Raw genomic sequence first — 22,523 nt, 5'->3', positions numbered from 1 at the left:
TACTCACCGGTATCGATGCAGAGTAAGGCAGAAGAGTTTGCAAAGGCCTTTCACTGCACCTTCTGGGAGATCTGTAACAATGTATTTCAAAATACTTCTTCATAAATCACTGTGCTCTTGATCTTTAACACAAACACGATTCACTTTATGACTGAAATCAGTAAAATGTTTGCATCTATGAAATTGCTTGCAAGAATCACAGTAAAAGTTTGCTCTTTATATACATTTTATGTGTATTTTTATAAATAATGGTGTAACTGGAACATGTGAAACACGGTCATCTTCAGAAAATTAGAGAAATAGGTTTTTAAAATTTGCTTCAGCTGTTTTATTAAGACCATCTGTAATCTTCCACACTCCCCATCTCTATACATGTGTGTAACCAAATATTCCATATGTACCAAAAGAACAAGCCAAGAGTCATGAGAGAAACTCAAGTGATGCACTATATGAAGAACTAACATACACAATGCTATAGCTACTGACTGGAAAAAGCAGATGTGCCAAAATCTGGTTCTGTGCTACCCACAAACCCCACACCTGGAATTAACCCTGTGATTGAGCACTCTCTCCCTAAACAAATACTCTTCACACAGCCTTATGAAACAAAACATTTTAACATTCTCCTCCACCCAGGTAAGCAGAACAGTGCTCCCAAGCTTTTACCTTTCCCAGAAATGCATTTTCCCAGCTCACTGAGGATCTCTCTCCGCTCCTTCACGCTGGCTGTAGTTACTTTCACTGCAAACCGCTTCAGTGTGTCAGAAATCTAAAACCACAAAGCACAAAAAACACCAGACTGCCTTTGATATCAACCCACAGAACATAAACCAGGGCAAGCAGAACATGTCACTTGCTGCCACATGACCCCTTAGTGCCCAAATGAGAGCATCCACCAAGGAAGGGTCACTGTGCTTCACACACTGTGAAACTCCTTCCCCAGGGTTGAGGGATGACTGCTCTCCAATTATCTGTGCTCTCATGCTCTGTAAGAGACACCCACGCCTCTAAAAGTAACACAGAGTAAGAACTGGGACCCATAATCTGGAGCACAGGACCTTTCAAAGCAAAATACAGTAACTTCCAGAATTCAAAGGAGCTTCTCCCTGTATGTTATCCCCTGAAGTCCAGGTAGTCTTGAAGGGGCACTTGAACTGCAGACAGCCCAGGGAGACCTACACACCCAGGTTTTCAACATTTACATAAAGCAAAGCACAGCTCTCCAGGAAAGGCTTTTGAAATCCAGCTCTTAAACTGAGCAACTTTATATCAACTTTCCAAAAGGCAGAGCATGTCTTTAGAAACTCATAGAAAACTGTTCCTTCCCTTTTCAATATTTTTCAAAGAGCTCCTCAAAGCTGCTTTCAGTGAAGCTTTTTGCCTACACGCTGGAAGGCTGATCCTGCACAGTGGCTTCCTGACCCTTCAAGTCCATCCACACCTCCCTGAGACTGTCACCGTTTCACACCCACAAGTCCCCTTAAAAGCTGGCTGGAAGCAGTGCTGCACCTGTGAACAGTGAGGCTGGGCCGAGCTGCAAAGGGTGACCAACAACGTGACCGGCACCAGAACCAAACAAACCAGCTGCTGTTATGGACCTGCTCTACTATCAAAGATTTCAACTACATGAGTTCATCATACGCAAACTCAAACCAAGCTGCACTTACTCATGCTTAATGATGAGCAGGGAAATGTGCAGACATGAAAAACATGTTAAAATTATCCTAAGTCTAGAAATTAAAAATATAAATTATGTATAACGCTACAGGATCTCACCGGCATCTCAGTGACTTACACAAACTCCAAAACCTCGACTACCCACCAAGTCTCCACGGAAAAGCCACTGGGACAGGCTTCAACAGTTTGCTTTCTATTTTTATTTTTTAAGGATATTTATGTACACATTACACAGCCAGCATACCATCAATGCTTCTGCAAACAAATACAGAGGACAAAGGCAGCATTTGTACAAGTAAAGACCTGATCCCGAGCACACTGGGATTTGCTCTGGGATCATCCCAAGCCCCTCAGGATGAAGCCGGAGGTCCCACATTCGGGGCACGGGGAGCGGTCACACCGCGGCCGGGCGGTGCGAACCGGAACAGCCGCACACGGCGCCGCAGCCGGGCGGGACGCGACTCGTGCCGGGTCTCCGCCGGGCCGGTCCCGGTCGCCCTCGCTCCGCCCGGGTTCCCCGGCGGCGGCCGCTTCCCGCGGGCCGGGCACGGCGCGGTGCGGGAGGCTCGGCGGGGCCCGCCCCGGCTGCCACGTCCCCGGGCGGCTTCGGGCGCCGGGCCGGGCCCCGCAGCCGGGCCGAGGGCGCGGCGGGGCGAGAGCGGGACGGGGCGCGGCCCTGGGCGCAGCCCCCGCCGGTCTCCCCTGCCCGGGCCGGACCGTGCGCGGCCCGTCCCGCACTCACCTGCGTGTCGGCCGCCATCGCTCCGCTCGACCCCGGAACCGGTAGCGGCTTCCGGGGCGGGCCCGGCGCCACGGCGATGGGCGCTGCCCGCCCGGCCCGGGGAACCGGCCGCGCCGCGCGGGGAACCGGAACGGAACGGGACGGGCGGCGGCTGCACCGCCCCGACGTGCTGCGGGCACGGCCTGCGCTCGGCCCGGCCGGGGAGATCCGCGCTGCGGCCCCGAGAACAACTGCTCCCATCCAGCACCCGGGCCGGGGCACAACCGCTCCCTGCCGTGCCCCGGCCCGAGAACAACCATCGCCCTGGAGCGCAGGGCCCCTCGCGTTACACCGTTCCCAAACCCCAGCTGACATGGAGACTACACCATCGATGCAGGCACACATGAAGGTGTAAAATAGCTTTTTATTTCTCCCATCGGGCCAACTCTGACAGAGACAGAGAGGGTGGCTGCTGTTAGTCAAAGAGACCAAATCCCATGTCCTCGTCAGACTCCTCCGACTCCTCCTTCGCTGCCTCCTTCGCTGGAGCAGCAGCAGCGGCAGCAGCAGGTGCAGCAGTTTCAGCCACCACAGGCATAGCTGCCACAAAAGCTGAGGGGTCTGCCAGGAAGGCCTTCACCTGTAAAAGTGGGGGAAAAAATGTAAACTCACAGGGAACAAAACATTTTGCAGACTGAACCTTTGCAATGATAAAGGCAGCACTTGCAGCTTGCCAGAATCCAAACAGGTCCACTTATCAGTAGCAGATATGAAGAACCAAAGATATTTCAGCTAAGCTTTCAGCCCCCAGGTAAATCAGCTCTCTCCTGCCATTTGTACACAACATATGGAAGGAGGCAGGTGCCCCTTCTCCAGCCACATCTCACACAGGCGTGTCTCAGTGTGGATGCCACGGGACAGAGAGGGAGAAACAGCAAGCGTTTCCCACAGTGGCTTGTGAGAAGTTTTAGGGAGTTGGAAAGATGTGATAACTTGTTGAGTATAAACAATTTGCAGGTGTTTTTCTACTTTATTTTTCTGTTCCTCTTAAGAACATTGTGTGAGAAAGATATTTTTGTTAGTTAGCCAATAGAATAGAACCTATGGTACCACTCCATAAAAACCACATGGTTCTTTTGAGCCTTCTTTGCCTTTTCTACGATCCTGCCTCTCGCCTGTTCCTGCCTCAATCTCAGCACAAGAGCGACATCCCAGTCCTCTCAAACCACAGGACATGCTGTGAATGTGCCTGGCTGCACTTCTAACACCCTCTCCTGCAGAGCTCAGAGCCAGCCATTACCTTTTCAGCCAGTGGGAAGGTGTAGTCAGTCTCCACAGCCACGGCCAGGACACGCTTGTAGCCGTTGATGATGGAGTGCGGCACGGACGCGATGGTCGGGTACCCAATCTGCAGACAGATGCTGGCAACATTGCGAACACCCTGCAAAGAGACAGACTTGTGTCTCTGTGGCCTGAGAAATAACCTAGAAATCGCAGCAGATGATGGCCAGATGACAGCTCTTACAATGCAAACAGAAAGGAAAGCATGCAATGCACACAGGTAACAGCTCCCGTGAAATCAAGGCATCGATATTTATATGTCACTGATCTCTGCTCTCTGGTAACCAGTGACAGGACCCGTGAGAACAGCATAAAGCTGTGTCAGGCGAGTTTTAAGTGCAATAGTAAGAAAAAGTTCTTCCCCCAGAGGGTGGCAGGGCACTGAACAGGTTTGCCATGGAATGGTCATGGCCCCAAGGCTGCCAGAGCTCAAGAAGCATTTGGACAACACTCTCGGGCACAGGGTAGGATTGCTGGGGTGTCCTGTGCAGAGCCAGGAGTTGGACTTGATGATCCTTGTGGGGCCCTTCAAATTCAGGATATTCCATGATTTTAACTGGCCTCAAATGATTTCCAAAGCAGATTCAGATGAAGAATCCTACAGGAAGGTGCTCCCTGACACACAGTTTCTCTAGAGAACCAAGGAGAGCTCCTGGCCCTGCAGGACCTCATGGAAAATACCAGACAGGACACTTTGTTCTGGCAGTGCTGGCTCCCACAACAGCGAGGGACAGGGCTGGCTGTGGCACTCACCTCCAGAAAGCGCTTGTGCAAGGTTTCCTCGGTGATGTCCAGCACTTCAGGGTTGTAAATGCTGCCATTATCAAAGACCTGCTGGATCACCAACCCGAAGGAGAACGGGGAGATGTTCAGCATGTTGAGCAGGGTGGCTTCGCTGGCACCCACTTTGTCTCCAGTCTTGATAAGCTGCACATCACTCTGAGGAGATGAGGGAAAAGGAGTGAATACACACCAAGAAATTCCAGCACGTCAAAGCAGTGGGACACAAATGCAGATGGTGGAAGTGGAGGAGCAAATGAGCACAACCAACATTCAGCTCCACAATCAGAGAAAGCCCCAGACCACATAAACAAGTCCATGTCAGCCAGGAGAAAAGCAGCACCTTTCCTTCATTACCTACAGGTAGCTCACCTGCACGTTCCTCTGACAGAGCCTATCCCTGGAAAATCTAATGGAGAACTTCAATCCCCCCACACTGCACACTGAAGCCAAGCCAGCCAACCCTCCTCCAGATCCCGAAGTTCAATAATCACACTGCTCATACAGTATCTTGGCACAATGAGAGCTTTGGCCTTCACAGCTCCCTCAGCTGCCACAATCAAGGCCTCCCAGTCAAAGAACAGCTTGAACAACCGCAGCTCACTGACCAGAATTTCAATGGTTCCTCTGGAAATCTTTGTGGTGATGCCCAAGGCCTGGAAAAAGGAGGTCTTCTCAGGTCCGAGGCCTGTGTTCTGGGCTGGCACAGTCACATCACAAGGAGCGATGGCACCGGCACGGGCAGCAGCTGGCACCTGAGAGGGGGGAGACGAGAAGCTGCAAGAATGCTCTCCTCAGATCTTGTGGGATCACCGCCTCCCTGAGGTGCTCCTCCAGCAGAGACAGGACACAGGCACACACAAGTGAGGCAGCTGAACTAAAGCAGTTTGGCTAAGACTGCAAGGGCCAATGCCCAAACCTTGAGGAATTCCTGCCCACTGTGAAGACTCAGCTTTCTTTTGTGCTTCATCTCAGCATAAACATGAAGTGAGGACTGATCTCCCTTACCTTGTTAGCCAGCAGCATGTCCCGGATCTCAGTCAGATCCTCCTTAGTGAAGACAAAGCCCACATTCCCACGGATATGAGGCAGCAGCCTGAAGAAAAGAGGACAGCCTTTAGTTTTACTCCTTAGACAACCTCCCCTGTCCAAGACAGAGGACCCAAAGTGCCCTCAGGCAGCATTACCCACTTTTCTAGAGCAGGGTTATTCTCCAGATGACCACGAATAGCTTTGCGCATCATCGTGTTCTTCCCCATCAGCACAACAGCTTTTCCACGCAGGGACATCCGGATCTGCTGCATCTGCTTGGATCCTACGTTGTCTGCTCCCACAATGAAACATTTTGGGTAATCATCCAGGAGTTGCTATAGCAAAACAAACACTGTAACTATACAAAGAAATTCAGAGCAGTGCACAGAGCAGTATTAAAATTGCAACACATGAAAACGTAAAAAAAGTCTATCAGAAGTTTGAGAATTATGAGCTCCACGTGAGGCTGGGTGTGCCATAGGCTGCATCCTTCACTCAGCCATCGACTCCCATCCCTGAACAAGTCTGGAAGCGCCACGGCAAATTCCCAGCAGGCCTGATCTGGACTATCTCACATCTCTTCCTAGTTCCAGGAACTCGTTCAGACCCCCCTGAGCACTCACCCCTCTCTCCTAAAAGCCCCCACAGCCCGGCCCGCCCGGTTCCCGCTGCCCCGAGCCTGCTCCGGCAGCGCCCCACGAGGGCTCCGAGCCGACACTCACGATGATTTTCATAAAATAGTTGGACTTCCACGTAGCCCTGTCTTCCCTGGGCATCTCGGCGGTGCTCCAAGGATCGCCCGGTGGGTTTAAAGACGAGCTGGGACCTGCCAGAAAGAAGAGCGGCTCAGGTGGGTCCCCACCCTCCCCTTCTCTCCGCCCTGGGGCCCAGCGCTTCCAACCCCATAGCCCGGCCGCGGCCCAGATCCCGCTCCTGGTCTGTTCCCCTCAGCGCGGCCCCCCAGCCCCGCCCGGGCCCCGGAGCCGCCGCGCCGCGCCCGCACCTCCACGAGGGCTCCGGGAAAGAAGGGCCGCAGGGCGGGCTTATCTCCTTTTATACCGCAGCTCACGACCAATCGCAGAGCGCCGCGGCTCTGCCTGCCCTCAGCCCATTGGCTGCCCGCCGCGTCAATCATCCGCCGCTCTGCGGGAAGCGCGTGACGCCAGCGGAAGGCGCGCAGGGCGCAGGAGAGCGCGCGGCCGGGCGCGCGCCGCCCCCTGGCGGCCGGAGGAGCGCAGTGCCCCCCCCCCCACCCCCTCAGCCCTGAGGGGCCCGCCCCGGCTCCGCTCCCTCACAAACTCGAGGGCGGAAAACAACCGCGACACAGGCGTGACTATATTGGTAAAAATTTTATTGGCATAACTGCAAGAATTTTAAATGGAGAGAGAGAAAAAAAAAAGCGTAGTTAGAAGTTTACAAGGGAGGAAAAAATCAAATAATTGTCGACCCAGCGGAGTTTTCCCCAGCCCAGCCCAGATGTGAAAGGCCCTCCCCAGGGGCAGCGCCTGGCCCGGGGGGGCCACACACCTTCCCGGAGCACCCCCACAGCCCAACAGCGGCTGTGCTGCCCTAAAACTGCATCTGTACTGAATGAACAGGCATTTTGGACACCCACAGCGGCCGCAGCCACCACCAGGCATTATTTGGCAGAGTAGCATCGGTGTGGCATCCCAGCATATCAGACACCAGATGAAGGCAGAAGGTGAGTGTGACATCGTCTCGGTTAAGCACTAAGGCCAGAGGAGCCTCCTCTCAGCACCACACAGCCCACACAGCACCCTGCACCCAGGTGTGCCACAAGAGTCACTGACAAAGCCTCAGCTAGCAGTGGAGGTAGGTTAAAAACTCCCCAGACAGGGAAACTGAGGCACAGGGTTACACAGTTTGCAGGTGTCACATAAAGTGGCAGTGCCAGAAACATCACACCCCTCTCCAGCATCTGCACACAACAGCTGTGTGTCCCCTCAGCGGCACCAAGGAAGTAGACCATTCCAGAGATAAACACAGGCAGCTTAGGAACATCCATTTTAAGTCAAATAGACTACAAGATGAAAAGGCAAATGCACAAGGCCTCTTGCCTCAAGAATTTCCCAGAGCTGTGCTCAGCCCAGCTGACACAGCTCCAGCGCTCCCACAGCTCCCTCTGGCCTCACACCCACACGCTGAGGTTTGTTTGTTGAGGGAAGTCCGTGGGACAGTTTCAGTGACCTGAGCAGGGCAGCGCAGCACCGTGACGAGGTTACATGGGACAGTGACCCATGGGTTTCAGGGCTGGTTTCTGACACAGCCACCCCTGGAGCCCTATAATGCACCTGCCGAGCTGCAAACACAACCAGATGGCAATGGTGACAGAGCTGCAGCTCTCTGGAGCAGGAATTCCAAACACTGCTCCCAGGGCTGGTATGCCACTGGGAATTTCAGCACAGTGCTTCCCTCTCCACAGCACCCTCCAGCCAGAGACCTAAAAGTGCTTTACCAAACATCAGCTAGGTCTCACAATAACCTCACAAATCCAGGCTAAACTGCCCCCATTTTACAGATGGGAAACTGAGGCACGGTAAGGTTTAGTGACTGGCCCAAAGCTGCACAGCTAGTCAGGAACAGACTCTGTCTCCCAGTTTCTTCTCCTCAGTCACAAGACCTTTCTTCCACAGAAGGAAAGGAGCCCCTTCCCCAATTAACCCTGTTCTGGTTTCAGGCAGCTGAAGAAGAGAAACCAAGGTAAAAGATCTGAACTCCTTCCCCCCTAGCATATTAAGACTCACTTTTAACATCCTGGAAACTGGGCTTTGGGAGAATGGCAGGTGATTCAAATACAGCAGTTTACAGATTACAATAAAAAACCGAAATTATACTTTTAGGTGACCTAGAGGAGGAAAAAAAAACCCCTCAAATCTATTCACAGTTCACCTGCCTGTGCTAGAGAAAAAAAATACAAGTCATGTTCCCTTGCCCATAGATTCCAGCCCCTCCCAACCCGCAACAAAAAGGAAATATTGAATGTTAGTTAGGCTTAATAAAGCATTGAGATTACAGATGCAGTAAACCAGCACAACTGGCACACTGCCTAGAACAGCACAGCTTGATATAAAAGTTGCTTTCTTAAAATCACTTCAAAACCAATTTCTGTATAAGAGGATTAAAAGTAAATTAGATATGAATTCAAAATCAGTGTAGAAATCTACAGTTCTTATCAAAGACAGGATACAGTATTCACTTTGATAGTAAAACTCCAAGTGTGTCATGCACACCTGACCCCCCAGGACTCGTTATACCAGTAACAGTCAATATAAAAGGTTATTGCTGTAGCATCTCTCAGTAGAACATGTTTAACAAGAGCACAGAAAAGGGAAACACCAAGGGGCTGATAGGTCTCATTAGCAAACTGGAAGAAGAAAGGATATAAATTTAGGATTTTTTTTTCCTGGCTTCTTAAACCCTTCCTTCTAGCCACTCCTGTGACAGATTGAGGCCCTGATAGATGGGAGAGTCCCAGGGCAGATAAACACTCGCACGTCACACTCGCTCATGACAGGGCTGGATGAAAAAGGCTGCTCTAACCTCTCTGCACCTGTGTTTAAACAAGGGGTGATGCCTCTTCCTCTCCCAGGAGCAGCAGGTGAGGGCGGCAGATTCCCTGAGCTGGCCTGGGTGCCTATGGAGCTGCAGTCCCCACAGGAGAGCACAACAGTGCTGAGGGATGGTTGGGGCTTACCCCACCTCCTGCTCCAGTGTGCTGAGAGAAGGCATTGAGAAAGGGAGTAACAAACTAGGGAAAAAAAGAAAAAAAACCCACACAGTAACACCTTGATTCCTCTTAATTAAAACAAGAGTAAGTGGTATTATCTCCTTACAGTGTAATGGAACTGGAGAGACCCTTGCAGGGTCTTGGCTGCCTGTGCTGATGCTCTACCCTCAGCAAGTCACACACGCCGTGTAACTCTGCCAGGAGAGCCAGGGTGGCACTGAGGTCACAGGGTGGCCTCGCTGTGCTGTCACCGTGCACACGAGCAGGCAAAAGCCTGAGAATAAGGTGTCAAAGCAGAGGGCTGTGTTGTCTGCAAGTGTCACCATTTGCTCAGAGAGCTGACACAGGCTGAAACGTACTGGCAAAGCCTCCTGCTGCCAGGAGGGGGCTGGGAGAATCTCCCTGTTAGAGCCCTCGAGCTAAGCTCAGCTGTCAGTCACACACACAGACACACACACCACAGTGAGGGATCTCAGCCTCTCTCTTCTGAGACACAGCAAGGGCGTTTCCAGTTTAATGGTCCATCTCATCTCTGGATCTACTGCCTCTCCATAGCAGCACCTCCCACCCCCCACCCCCCTCCTCCCCTGCCTGGTAAGGTTCCTAAATCACAGTAATGTTCAGAGAGACAGAACTGCCAAGGGGGTGGCAGAAAGATGCTTGAGCGCCCATCTATAGTGCCTCTAACAGAAGAGCTTGAGGAAGCAGTTCTGGCAGTAGGGCTTGTCGTTCTGCTCCTTGAAGGTTCCTTTGTTGAGCTGCTTGAGGCAGAAGGCACAGACAAAGTGTTCTGGGTGGAATTTCTTGCCCATAGCAGTGATGCAGCGTCCTGTGATGGGCTTCTGGCAGCCGGAGCAGAGCGAGCCGCGGCGCTCGTGGTAATGCACCTCGCAGTAGGGCTGCCCGTCGTGCTCGAAGAAGCTGCCGTTGACAAACGGGGTGAAACACTCCTGCAGCAGGACAAAGCAAAGGGACAGCTTGTGTGAGAAGCTGGGCTGGTGGGGAGGGGCAGCTCTGCAAGCACCCTCTGCTCTATGGCACAGCCCAGCCGTGCTGTGGGCAGGTGAACTGCTGCTTTTCAGCACTGCCCAGGTATCCAGAGCCAAACTCTGCCCATCAGGAAGAGCTTCCAAAAAAAAGACTAAGAAATGGACAGATACAGACACAAGCAAGGGAATTAATCAGCTCCTTCACCCAGCTGGCTTCACTTCTACAAATAAAATACTTATGGATGAGTTACCGTAAGTATCCAGCCAGGAAAAAAAACATTCATGCCCTGAGAAGGGAAACACTGCAGCACCTTTCCCTGGCTTTTTTTTCCCTCACTCCAGCTTCCCCACAAGGGCAAGCAGAAGAAAGGACCAAGAGACTTTCATGCAGCAGAATCCTGATGAGCATGGGACTGGTTCCAGCTGAGAAAATCAGGCACAATTCATCATTATGAGTGACCTCTCCAGAATGGCTGGCATTAGGCAGGTACACTCTGCAAAACATTATCCAGCCTGAAATATTTCCAGTTACATGGGTCACTGCTGGGAGAAACTGTTTGTCCTATAGTGCTAATGATGTTGAATAGATATGGGGAAGAGGATACATCAGCTGTGTGCTAATAAATGTCCAGAGCTGCTCCCTCGCCTCAGCATCTGAGGACACTTCACTGCAGAACTTGCAACAGAAGCACCCACTATCCCCACCAGACTGGGGAGACTCCTCTCCTTGTAAAAGTAGGAAACTGAGGCAGCAGAGTAAGGGAGGGATTTACCAAATATCTCAGCAGCAAGACCCAGAGGAGGCAGTTTCCCAAACCCTGGTTTTGCTGTCCTGTTCCCCAGGGAGGGCTCTGAGTATCACACACAGCTGCTCCCAGCGCGTGGACAGGAGTCAGCAAACAGCGCGCAGAGCACGGGCAGCTGAACGCCTGCAGTACCAGGAGAATGCAGCTTGCCTGCAGCAAGTCCCAGACTTTACCAATGCTGACAGTCACTTCAGTCAGCAGAGCAGCTGAAAAGTTTGCTTTGCTTTTGCAGAAACAGTAAGAGAATCATATCTTGTGGCCTGGAAGAAATCTGTTCTGGCCTCACTAATTCAGGGCGCAGCAGGGGGAAAGGAAAACAGAACTGCTTGATGAAGTCTCAATCTCTGCATGAGAAGGCTTCCCCCCCCATCCCCAGTCAGGCACAGCTTCTGCCTCACTCTGCACACCACTGCAGGAGCCACAGACAGTCCCAACAGGTTGGTGACTGTCTGCTCTGAGCATCACAACAGGAATCAGCAGCTTGTGGCTCTGGCTGCTTGATCTGGTTTCTGCCTTCTCTCCCACTCTAGGAAACAGTGGCTGATTTGGCTCATCTCTTGGGGATGGTAAGAGTTAATATTTGCAATGCTCTCTGAAAGAGTGCCAAGCATTTAATCTGCAGTATTCCTGTTTATTATGCCTGCTGTATGGAGCTTGCCACTATTTCATTGACTTGCATGTTTGTCTGAACAAGGTCACTTTCATTAGTTTACATTTTCAGATGGAGCATGGGAGGAATATCCTCAAAATCTGATTGCTGAGGCAAATGCTCAGGGAGAAGCTTAGCTTATAATTATTTAAAGGTCACAGAAATATCTCTATCTGTGAGCTGCTGCAGAACCCCATAGTTAAAGCTGGGAATAGAAAGAGCAAAGCAACTCCAAAATTTAATAATAAACAGAGAACAAGAAGATGTTTGGTTGCTGGCATGTTTTTATGTTGTGGGGCTGGCTGCCCTTCACTACCCCACAGACACCTTACCCTGATATGGGGCCAGATGCCTCAGGGTGGAAACAAGAGGGGCCATAGAGCAGCAGCAAAGGACCTTGGGTTCCTTACCCGACAGACAAAGCACTCGGGGTGCCACAGGGTGTTCAAGGCAGAGATGTAATTTTCCAGGATAGCCCGGGCACAGCCTCCACACTTGGGAGCAAACATATCAAAGTAGTCCTTGCGGCAATAGGCTTTGCCATCCTTCTCGTGAAACCCTGCCAGAAGAGAGGAGAGGCAAAGGGATCAGCTCCTCATCTTCACCTGTGGCCACACAACCTGTGCAGGGTAACCCATGGGTAGGATCATCCTTCCTGCTGCTAACACACAGAGCAGCCAGAGCTGTTTCTTGTTCTGTTCCCTTCCCATCCCAGCAGAGGCCTGTTCTTCCTCCCCAGGGAGAAGCCATTATTACTGGCACCATCCTTCCCCCATAAACAGCTCCCTTGGAACTCCAGTAGTTCCCCTGTGATGCCTCAGGCTGTACCCTGGAAGCAGCTCTGCCTCACCCTCTCCTCTGCAGTTCAGAGGGGAGATTGATTTTCCCTTGCATAAACCAGCAATACCTTCAGGTCCAAAGAAAGCTCCACACTGGGCACAGAAAAAGTGTTCAGGGTGCCATGTCCTGTCCAAAGCAGTCACCACTTTCTGTTGAGAAGAAAACACAAAGTGCAGGTCATGTAAATGAATTGGAGGTGAGTAAGGGGGGCTGGAGAGAGGAGACATGAATGTTGGTGCTGACAAGAGCAAGCATTAAAATAGACTGTACTTTAGAGAGCAGAGTCAATTTGCTCCTGCCTCTGGCTCATTCAGGCTTTCTCACTGCACACTTTTTTTTACCCTAAAAGGATCTTAGGCACTGCTTCCTCCCTCACACAGGGCCCCACCCAGTCTTAAGGACCAGCACTGGTGCCTGTTACCACAGGCTACCAACAACAAAAGCTGAGGAATCATCACCAGCATGATGGAGCATTGTGGGGTTCTGAAGGAACTCCAGCAAAGGTAAAAGGGACCAACTCCACTCACTGGTGTAAGAATTTGACTGTGCCAAGTTGTTTCCCTTTCAAAGGAAGGCCAGAACAACTGCAGAAATCCCTGAACAAAAGATTCCACCCAGGACACAGGGTGAAGTGGAATTTTAACCCCCAGGCCTGCAGCAGCTTGCCAGCACCGTGGCTCCCCCAAGGAACTCACATCGAGGATGGGCCCGTTGCAGTAGTAGCAGCGAGGAGAGAAGAGGTTGTGATAATCCTTCTCGCAGTAGGGCTGCCCATCCCGCTCAAAGAAGTTCCGGGAGCCGATCTCCTCCTGGCAGTGGGTGCAGACGAAGTGCTCAGGGTGCCAGGTTTTCCCCATGGCTGTAACTACCTGTGGGGAAAACAGATTTTGGAGAACAATTCTATCTCTCCCTCCCCTAGACCACATGACAAGATACCAGCTGGAGGTCAGCAAGAATGACAAGTTCTGCTACTCAAGTGAGCCCTGGACTGGGGTAGCATGAAAACTGAATTACCTATCATCTCAGGAGAGGGCAGTCCCTCAGGGGCAGGGTAGAGGTCACTGGAGGAGCTTACAGCGTACCTAGCCAGTGGATAAATAGAGTACTTCAGTTTCTCCAGCATCTCCAGTCTCTCCAGCCTCACGAAACAGCCCTCCCCGTTACTCCCAGCTGCAGCCCAAGGTCCAGCAATGAGGCAGCACCTTCAACTCACCTGCCCAGCAATAGGCTTCTTGCAGGCTCCACAGACACCCTTGGCAACTGTAGCTACACCCAGTTTGTTCAGGTCAGACTGAAGACTTCCCAGCATGGTATCCAGCTGACTGCCAGGCTTGGAGGCTGTGGATGGAGGGGAGCTGCTCCCAGCTTTTCCCTGTGCCATGAACTGCAGGTGAGACAAAACAAATGCTGTAAGGTGAATGCTGCTATGCTGATCAGATAAATGCCTGCTGTTGCTGCCAGTGACTCCCCTGCAGAGACAGACAGGAGTCAGCCACGCTCTCTGAAGAAGCTGTGAGAGCCAGGATCAAGTACACACATGTATTCTGCCCATGCAGAGACAAGCAGAGAACTGAGATATGTAACAGCAGAGTTGTGAACTGAGAATTTGATTTTCTTTCACTGCACATACAACAACAGTCACCAGCACGTCCCAGGCACTCAGTACAGTGCTCTCTAAGCCTCTGCCAAAAATTTCCCTTTAGCTCATCAGTTCCTGGCCAGCTGACAAAGCAGACGCCATCCAGAGGGCCCCTTCTCCTTGACCTCTCTCCATTCCTATGCTCTTGCTCTCAGTTGTCTCTCCTCTCTGATAGAGATGCTCTTCTCTCCTTCATCTCATCTCCCTTTCAGCTAGAACATTTTTTCCCTTTGCACCACCATCTGCACATCTGTCTGCCAAGTTTCTCTCTCACTCTCAGGTGGTTCTCACCCTGTGCCTGAGCTAAGCAAGTGGAAGCAGGAAGGAAGGAACTCTCTCCCAGCTGGCTGCTGTTTGCCTACAGAGAGGGCAGTGCATCCCCAGCAGACAGGGCTGCTAGGTGTACTGGAGTTGGAAATGCACCAGTAGGGGAAAAGGGGATTTGGATGCTTGTCTCAGAGGCCGTTTCTGAAACTCACACCACCACAGCACACACGGCTTGGAAAGGCTTCCAGAGGAGGGGAGAAATGTTTTACTGAGGTTCATAACTTATAAACAAAGCTTTATGTTCTCCTTGGCCACCACAGCCCCCTTTACAGACAAACCCCAGCAAGGAAATAAGAGATTATTTTAGCTGACTTGGCACTGCCATAGCTACTGTCAGGTTTAGGGACACACAAAGTTGGGTTTAGAGCACATTTTGTTTTACTAAGAGAGTAAAAAAGAGACAAAAATCTATGTCTATGAACAACCCACCAGCCTGCTGCCAGCATAGCCAAAGGAGCAGGGACATGCTGAAGTGTTGCAAGCCTTGGCAGACCCTGCCCTTCCAGCCACAGGAGGAGCTCTATTCCCTGTGCTGCAGCTGCTTGTCCTTGCAGTTGACCAGTTTATTCAGTGATAAATCCTGGTTTCTGCTCATTTGTATAAACATTCTCCTGACATACATGAATTTAGCTGCTCTTACACACACATCCACACACTCCCCAGCCTTGCCTCATGTGCAGTGACTCCCAGTGGATCCTAACACAGCTTTTCCCCTCCTCTCTCAACTGACCTCTCCTAGTCCAGCAGCACAGAGCAGCCCCATCACACCCCAGCATCCTCAGCCTAAAACAAACCCTTCACCACACAACACAACCACATTTGCTACCAAAAACTGTTACAGTGACTGTCTGCAAAGCACACACACACCTGCAAGGACACTCTCACAGAGAGAGACAACAGTGTTTGGAGACAAAGCCTGTCCAGAGCCCCAGGATAAAGCCCAGGCTCCCTGCATGGTGCAGCAGGAAGAAAAGGGCTGCACTGTGTGGAAAGAATCACAGCTTCTCTTGCTCCAGCCAGGGGTTATTGCCACGCAGGGCAGGCACAGATGCCACACACAAGTGATAAATACCATCCAGGGAGAAAGGAGATGAGATGAATTTAACACATAGCAACAGAGCACTTCGCCCTTGTAGCGACCTGGAGGGAGCACACAGTCCTGCAGTCATGGCTGACCCCAGAGCAGGCACAAACACCTGTGCACACCTCCATTTCTAGCTGGCCTGGCCATCCAGCCCTCTTGACAGCTCACAAATGAGCCCCCACCTGAAAGAGGCTTGTCTCCACCTCCTGTACATAATGCATGCTGTTTGTAGGGGACACTCAGCACATCATCCTCATGCAAACTGATCATGCAAAGGCCCTTCAAACTCCCACCCCTATGAGATCCGCCATCAGTCAAGTTCAGAAAGGAGCTCTATGAGTAGCAAACCATGCAATACAGGACATTATCCACATTAACAGTGCTGGGAGCCCCAGGAGCAGATCCCAGCACACTCATCAACCAAAGAGCACACATCATGCTGAGGAAACAGAAAGGGGATCCTGCCTTGTCAGGGGCTGTGGGGCCCCAGGGTGCAGGAGCAGCCAACAGACTGGCACTGCGGACTAGGGGAGGAGCAGAGGTCACCTGCAAAGTACAACAGGTCACGATGCAGAGATGTTTCTTGCTCACTGCTTTAGAGCTGCCTGCACACTAACACTGCACTGCACAAATGTGTTAAAGACTCCCCACCATCCTGGAGCTACAGCCCTTCCCTGGCAGGAGATGCAGAACCCAGGTCTGGACCATGCCATCTCCTCCCCCAAATCCATGCAGTGGACACCTGCATAAAAGGGCAAACACAGGAAGGATTGCTGAGTTGCTCCTTCCAGTATGCATGCTCTGCCACCTTTTACTCCCCCTACTTCAGAGAGATTGTGGCAGGGAGAGCTCCAGGCTATGTTTCAGAGTTATCTTCTTAATCTCAGAGGGAAATGAGAATCCCTGCTGCATGAAGTGACTGTCAGGACACACAGGACCCACATATCCCAGCAAGTTATTGCACAGACATGTACTGTGCATTACTACAGCTGGGATTAGATATTGTCCATGAGTCCTCCCTCCCATCCAGCAGTTTATACCAGCCTTTACCTGAACACTGTATCTACTGAGCTGTCAAATTACAAGCACTAGTTGGATTGGAAAATACTGCTAAAAACACAAATCAGAATAGAGAAGCCTGCCTGCATTTCTGGGAAGAAAGCTTCATCTTCAGTCTGACAGCCAACAGAGACAACTGCCTTGGTGCTAGGAGTCCAGGTCTGGGGAGAACAGGAATGTTTGGGGTCTTCATTAGGAGGGGTGCCCACAACAGAAACCTCATGATAATCATTATCAGAAGCTTCCCACTGGAAGAGAGGCTGGGGAGCCAAGCTGAAGGAAGAGGAAGAGACTGGACTAGGAGCTGGGGTAGATGACACAGAGGAAGGCTGAGGTGGGAGTGAGAGAAGAGATGCAGGGCCAGAAGCAGGAGAAGGAGCAGCATTAGCAGGGACTATCTTTGCAGCTTCTTTGGAAGGCTGGAGATGGGAAGAGACAGGAACAGAGATTGTCCTCCTGGAGAGGAGCGGGGACTCTGGAGGAAAAACCACCTAGAAAGACAGGGAGGAAGAAGAAAGGTGAATAAATCCAAAGAGGAACCAACAAGCACTTCCTTTAACAGGAAGGCTGGCTGCTACCAGTGTGTTTATCTAAGGGGGAAAAGCAGCAAGAAGGAGAAGGGAGCTACAAAAGGTGCTGCTCTGTGTAGCTTAAGGAAGAGCACCATTTTACTCATCCCCAGAAACCCCTGCACAGGTACAGCACTGGACAAAACAAAGCATGCCTGTGTGTCAGGCTTCCCAGTGGGGTTTTAAAAATAATCCTATCATGGACATTTGAGATGTGATAGCAGCAGACTGCATCAACAGATGCATAAGCAGCTCCCTCAGATCCCACTCCAGTTCTTAAACATCCAGAACTAGGACCCTGTGCTGCTTTCTCTCTCAGGCCAGACAAGGGTGAATAGTTACTTCTTCATTTTGTGTTGTTTAGGATGCTCAGAAACTCAATCTGCACCTCCACACAATGGGATCTGGACAGAGGGACATGCTGGAGTTTCCCAGCACATGTGACCCTGCTTTCTACCTTCTCTACTTGCTGTTCACCACTCTGCTCTTCCCCCCGGGGCCTGGCAGTGACAATGACCCCCTCTGTCAGCCAGGCATCCTGGCTTGGCCATTCTTCCTGCTCCTGGTTATCGATGCCCAGCCTGTCCTGAAGCTCCTCAATCAAGCGATCCTGGGACTCAGTCTTGTGGAATATGGCAGGACCTAGTCTGCGCCTTGGAGAGAGGTCCCGAGACATTGGATGCACATTCGCAGTCTCTTTTGTCCTCTTGATTAAAGATTTTATCTAAATGACAAAGGCAATAGTATCAGCAGAGAAGAGCAAAGTCAGAGCAAGCCCCAAGATGCAATAGCACAAACTCAAAGACATTAGTGACAATTATGAGCAGGAAGAGTGATGGCATTTATTCCACAATGCCAAAACTCCTCTTGGCACAGCCCAGAACAGTGACTCAGTGCAAGGAAAAACCCTGTAAGGACAATCACAGCAGCCAAAAATAACTGTCTAGAAAAGGAAGGGAAAGATTAACCAGTGGGAAGCCAAGATAGGAGGTGCAGCATGAGCACTCCACTGAGCATTACAGAAACCTCAGCATCACAAGGGCACAGAGCTGTGCCTCTGTGTCTGCCCTTGACAGGCACAAGGCTCTTGGTCAGAGATGTCTGGTGCACAAAGTGTACTTCCAGAATGGAAAAGAACACTGACAGCTTCAGTAATGAGACCTAAAACAGTAAACAGAGCAGAGGAGCTGCCATCCCAATCAGTAGCATGAAACAGCCCTTTCAGCTTTTTGGAGGTCTCTGTGGACTGAGCCTTACCCCAGTTAGGGAATGAAAGTCCACTTCACAAGGAAGTCCCTACAAACTGCCATGTTCCGTGCTGCTGAATCACATGCAGGAGAGACCACAAGATAAAGCTGGGGGTTGTGAAGCCCTGTGAGATGCAGCTGTCAGTGACACTGCTCAGAGCTCGTGCTGTTAGTGGGGTGAGCTGGGGCACACTCACTGCATGCACACACTGTGAGTGTGCTGGCAGAACAGTCCTGGCCAGGACTCGCCCTACTCCTACATTCACTCAGTGCCTGCCTGGCCTGATGCAGAAATCCTCTCAATGGGTGGTTTGGAGACACATGGCAGATCCCATCCAGCCTTCCCAAAGGTTTCAGGAGATTCCGGAGTGACTGCAGAGCTTCTGAATTGCTCCTTTTCCTGGTCTCCTCTGGCCTTGTTCGTGTTAGCAGCACCTGCCTTCCTAGGAGTTCTGTCTCTGCCCTGCCTCTTCTTGCCCACATCAGGACTGTGGTATAACTTGGTTTCATATGGCACTTCAGCTTTTAGCTCCTGTCCTTGCTTCACTACAAAGCCCAACTGGTTTTTAGTGTCTGGGAAGACATCCCACCGATCCAGGGCAACAACAGAAGGTTCATTAACAGAATCCAAAACACTGTCATTCTTTGCATGCACCTCTGGCACATGTGCAGGCAGCTCCAGGGGCCACAGCTCATCTAAAGCTGTTTCCACACTTCTGCCCTGGGACGAAAGAGCTGAGTTGTCCCTGAGTGCTGCTCCCTGCTGATGCAGCTCCTTGGCTATCTTCCCCTTCTTTGAAATGGGTACACTTGAGATTTTGGGGTCAGTTCTCTGCTCCTTCTTCTCAGTCTCTTTTGCCGCATCATAACCTAAGCCCCGTGCCTCCACAGTAGCAGACCTACAGAGAAGCTCCACATTGGAAGCTGGCACAGCCTGGGAAGTATTTCTGGAAGAGTCAGGCTTTCTGTTCAGCTGAACTAAGCTGGCAGAGGCCACTTGCTCCCCACGAGTAGCATAACCAGAGGAGCTCCGTGGTGGGGGCACAGGGACAGCTTGTGCTAAATGGGGCACAGGTGGAGGGGCAGCAGGGTGCCCTGCCAAAGGCAGAACTGCAGTGTCACTGCCCTCCTCAATGCAGGTGTCTGCTGGGGGGACAGATGCTGGCACTGTTGAGTCCCCACTGTGACTTGCAGAAGGGTGTTTGGAATGGGACAGCACAGCTAAACTGTGAGGAGTGTTGCTGGAGTCTGCATTAGCTGAACTGGGAACCGGTTCAAGGGAAGATTCAGAAATCAGAGACATAGTGGAACTAGTCTGCAAAAGAAGAGATAGAAGGAATAAGGAGAGAAAAAGATAATGACAGAGATAAGGAGAAGAAAAAAAGGCACAGAATTAAGCATTATAAGAATCATGACTCACAAACCAAAAACCCATGCTGACCCAAATCCTTACTTCCAAGATTAAGGAAGAAAAACGAAACACCCAAGAGCAGAACCAGTATGACATTGTACTGATCTTCACGAGTTCTACAGCCACTGGGATCCTTTTCCTGGGCCCTCCTCCTCAGTGATAGCTCAGTGTTCACCTGCAGCTGTGATGGGGACGTGGCATGGCCACTGCCACTGCTGGCAAGTGCAGCTCCAAACCCAGGAGTGTCTCAACTGTGAATAAAGGTCATGTAAACTAGCTCACAGTCAGACATGTAAATTTTGTATTCCAAAGCTGCAAAAAATTCAATCAATTAATAGAACAAAGCATGACATTTTCTTCTTGATACACTTAATAAAATGCTCCAGTTGGCTGAGTACAAGGAAATGAAAACAAAGCTTCAGGGCATTCACAGCAAAGAGCAGATGACATGGGCTTTGTTCTGTTCACATCACTAATCTCACCTTGGAAGTGACACACACTGAATCTATACAAGCCTGTCAGTCATTCCATGCCCTTGTGAGCATTGCTTAGGTGGCAGATTAGCCTCTTCCCCTTAGGCCAAAGACTCCACATTGACATTGTAATAAAATCAGTATTAATTTTGATACAAAAACATTCTAAGAAGAACAATTAATACAGAGGTTTTGGTTTTCCTTGACTTACAGGATCTTATGAAAACAAAATATCATGAGTCTTTCTTTCCCCACTTCCAGTGGTTCCTGACTAAACTCTAGGAGACAAAGTAATAGTACTCATTTTCCTTAGAAAGGGAGACTCAGAACAGCAACTTGAACAACTTGAGACAAAGACTGTGCCTACTCAGTTTTAAAAATGTACCCACAAAGGATTTCCAAATCCAAGAGCTATCAAGACCTGCTCTAACTCTTCATCATATTTTCCAGAGAAGCCTAAAGAAGTCACATGCTTGTGCTCTGAGGTGGAAGGGCACATAACTTCCTAAGCCCCAGGTATGCTACCTCAGTCTCCACTTACCTTTCTGAGATACTTATAACGAAATAAACTATAGAATTAACCAGAACATGCACAAAACCTGTCAGTAAATGGAAGAATAATAACTTTCAGCTGATCTGAGCTCCTGCCATGCTGAGGGGCCAGGAGCTGGCACACACACACGCTTGCAAAGTCACACCAGTAGTGCTACAAGGAGACTGTTCTCAGAAAGGAAAGAGCAATAAGAGACCAAATTTCATTACAGATTCTCTTCCCTTCGAGTAGCACAGCCAGGCTACTGTGACCACAGTCACAGCTGAGAGGAAAATGACTAGCCAGTATATTAAAATGAGGGGATATCCCAATATGCCCTCTCCCTGAATTCTGCCTAAGCTGGGTGCATCTGTAAAAGTAACCTGGTTTGATGCTGCACTTCACATTTGGCTTCCAGACTTCCTAAAATGAAGTCAGTCACTTTCAAGGCAAGAGTGGCATTGTGCTCAAACAGTATTTTCAACATACTGAAACCATACTAATTCCAAAGTAAGAGCAATGGGTGAGCACTCTACAGTAACAGAACAGTTAGCTGCAAGTATCCAGCTATGCAGTGAGCAGGCATCACATTACACAGAAATGGCAGAGGGTAAAAAAACAAGTGCATTAAGTAATCTCAGTGCCTGATGACTGATTAACCAGATAACCAAAATCAAATGGATTCTGTAAGCAAAAAGAGGAGCAACAAACCAGGGTGAGCAAAATATAATAAAAGGGTAATGAATCATCACCTTTTACTCAGGGGTACAAGGCAAATCAGGCACCAGTGCCCTCCACTCCTCCCATCCTCATCTATTGCAACTTCTATCAATTCCAGCTAATTACACATCATATTTGGGTTTTTTATCCTATATCCTGCAGTCACACACAGGTCTGATGCTCCAACAGCAGCCTTTCATATTCCACCTTCACAAGGACTCCCCTTGTCTCCCTTACATTCTGACACTGGTACAGACTAGAATACATTTTTAAAGCCAAGTTAACATCCCCAGCTGGCACAAACAGAAGAGGTATAACCAAACAAAAAGGACTGAAGGGAAAATGAAGTAACCTGGACAACAGGAGAAAAGGAAAGTAACTTAAAAACAGTCAATGACATCATCAGCAAAAGGAAATGATCACAGAAGCCATGTTTCTTGTGCTCCAGGAAGAATGTTTAGGCACAGATGAGCTCAATGCTTCACAAAAATATCAATGCTGTGCTTAATAAAGCCCAAATCTTAACATCTTGCTGCATTTCAATTTGGTCTCTGAGGTCAACTGAAAACTAAGCCAGGAAGGCAGGTGCTGGTAGCCACAGCAGCTCATTTCTGTCACACAGGTTTTAGTGGAGATTCTAATGCTTCTCAAGAGTGCAAAGCACTGAACACCCACACTTTAAAATGTCCACTCCCTGTTCTCACCAATGAAACCTGTGCTGGGCAAGGTCATTCTGAGCTGCCAAGAGCTCACCTGGCAGCAAAGGCTGGGCCACACCCGGAGCTGGTTTCTGATAAAAGCAGCAGGGGCACAAGGCCACAGGGCTCGGCTCCCACAGCACACAGCAGGAGCAGGGCACAGAATGCCAGAAGCACCAGT

The 22,523-nt window shown here is 50.3% G+C and overlaps 3 protein-coding genes across 6 annotated transcripts in view; all 3 read right to left on the bottom strand.

The window, feature by feature from the left end:
- Positions 1–2,455, bottom strand: part of GCN1 (GCN1 activator of EIF2AK4) — a 38,454-nt gene extending 35,999 nt beyond the window's left edge. For all 3 annotated transcript variants that reach the window (XM_063173461.1, XM_063173462.1, XM_063173463.1), the window contains exons 1-3: positions 2,420–2,455; positions 667–769; positions 8–71 (exon numbers count right to left, since the gene is read on the bottom strand). In XM_063173461.1, coding sequence (XP_063029531.1) covers positions 8–71; positions 667–769; positions 2,420–2,437 — 185 coding nt within the window. In that variant the 5' untranslated portion in view covers positions 2,438–2,455. The remainder of the gene's footprint in view (positions 1–7; positions 72–666; positions 770–2,419) is intronic.
- Positions 2,456–2,802: 347 nt separating this feature from the next.
- RPLP0 (ribosomal protein lateral stalk subunit P0) lies at positions 2,803–6,600 on the bottom strand. Its single transcript, XM_063173184.1, has 8 exons — positions 6,555–6,600; positions 6,274–6,377; positions 5,711–5,886; positions 5,528–5,615; positions 5,128–5,274; positions 4,493–4,678; positions 3,699–3,839; positions 2,803–3,038 (listed from the first exon to the last, which is right to left on the bottom strand). The coding sequence occupies exons 2-8, from the start codon at positions 6,325–6,327 to the stop codon at positions 2,874–2,876; spliced, it is 957 nt and encodes a 318-aa protein (XP_063029254.1). The 5' UTR covers positions 6,328–6,377; positions 6,555–6,600; the 3' UTR covers positions 2,803–2,873.
- A 3,272-nt stretch (positions 6,601–9,872) lies between these two features.
- The window catches only part of PXN (paxillin), a 43,017-nt gene continuing 30,366 nt past the window's right edge, over positions 9,873–22,523 (bottom strand). The window contains exons 7-15 of one of the 2 annotated variants that reach the window (XM_063173420.1): positions 18,786–19,823; positions 17,719–17,985; positions 16,776–17,183; positions 16,099–16,179; positions 13,797–13,967; positions 13,279–13,452; positions 12,651–12,732; positions 12,154–12,302; positions 9,873–10,249 (exon numbers count right to left, since the gene is read on the bottom strand). In XM_063173420.1, the coding sequence (XP_063029490.1) occupies positions 9,983–10,249; positions 12,154–12,302; positions 12,651–12,732; positions 13,279–13,452; positions 13,797–13,967; positions 16,099–16,179; positions 16,776–17,183; positions 17,719–17,985; positions 18,786–19,823 (2,637 nt within the window). In that variant the 3' untranslated portion in view covers positions 9,873–9,982. The remainder of the gene's footprint in view (positions 10,250–12,153; positions 12,303–12,650; positions 12,733–13,278; positions 13,453–13,796; positions 13,968–16,098; positions 16,180–16,775; positions 17,184–17,718; positions 17,986–18,785; positions 19,824–22,523) is intronic. The other variant, XM_063173421.1, reaches the window with a different exon arrangement.

Source organism: Melospiza melodia, chromosome 20 (assembly GCF_035770615.1).
Source record: "Melospiza melodia melodia isolate bMelMel2 chromosome 20, bMelMel2.pri, whole genome shotgun sequence".
Taxonomy (NCBI): Eukaryota; Metazoa; Chordata; class Aves; order Passeriformes; family Passerellidae; genus Melospiza; species Melospiza melodia.
This window is presented reverse-complemented; position numbering and strand designations above follow the sequence as displayed.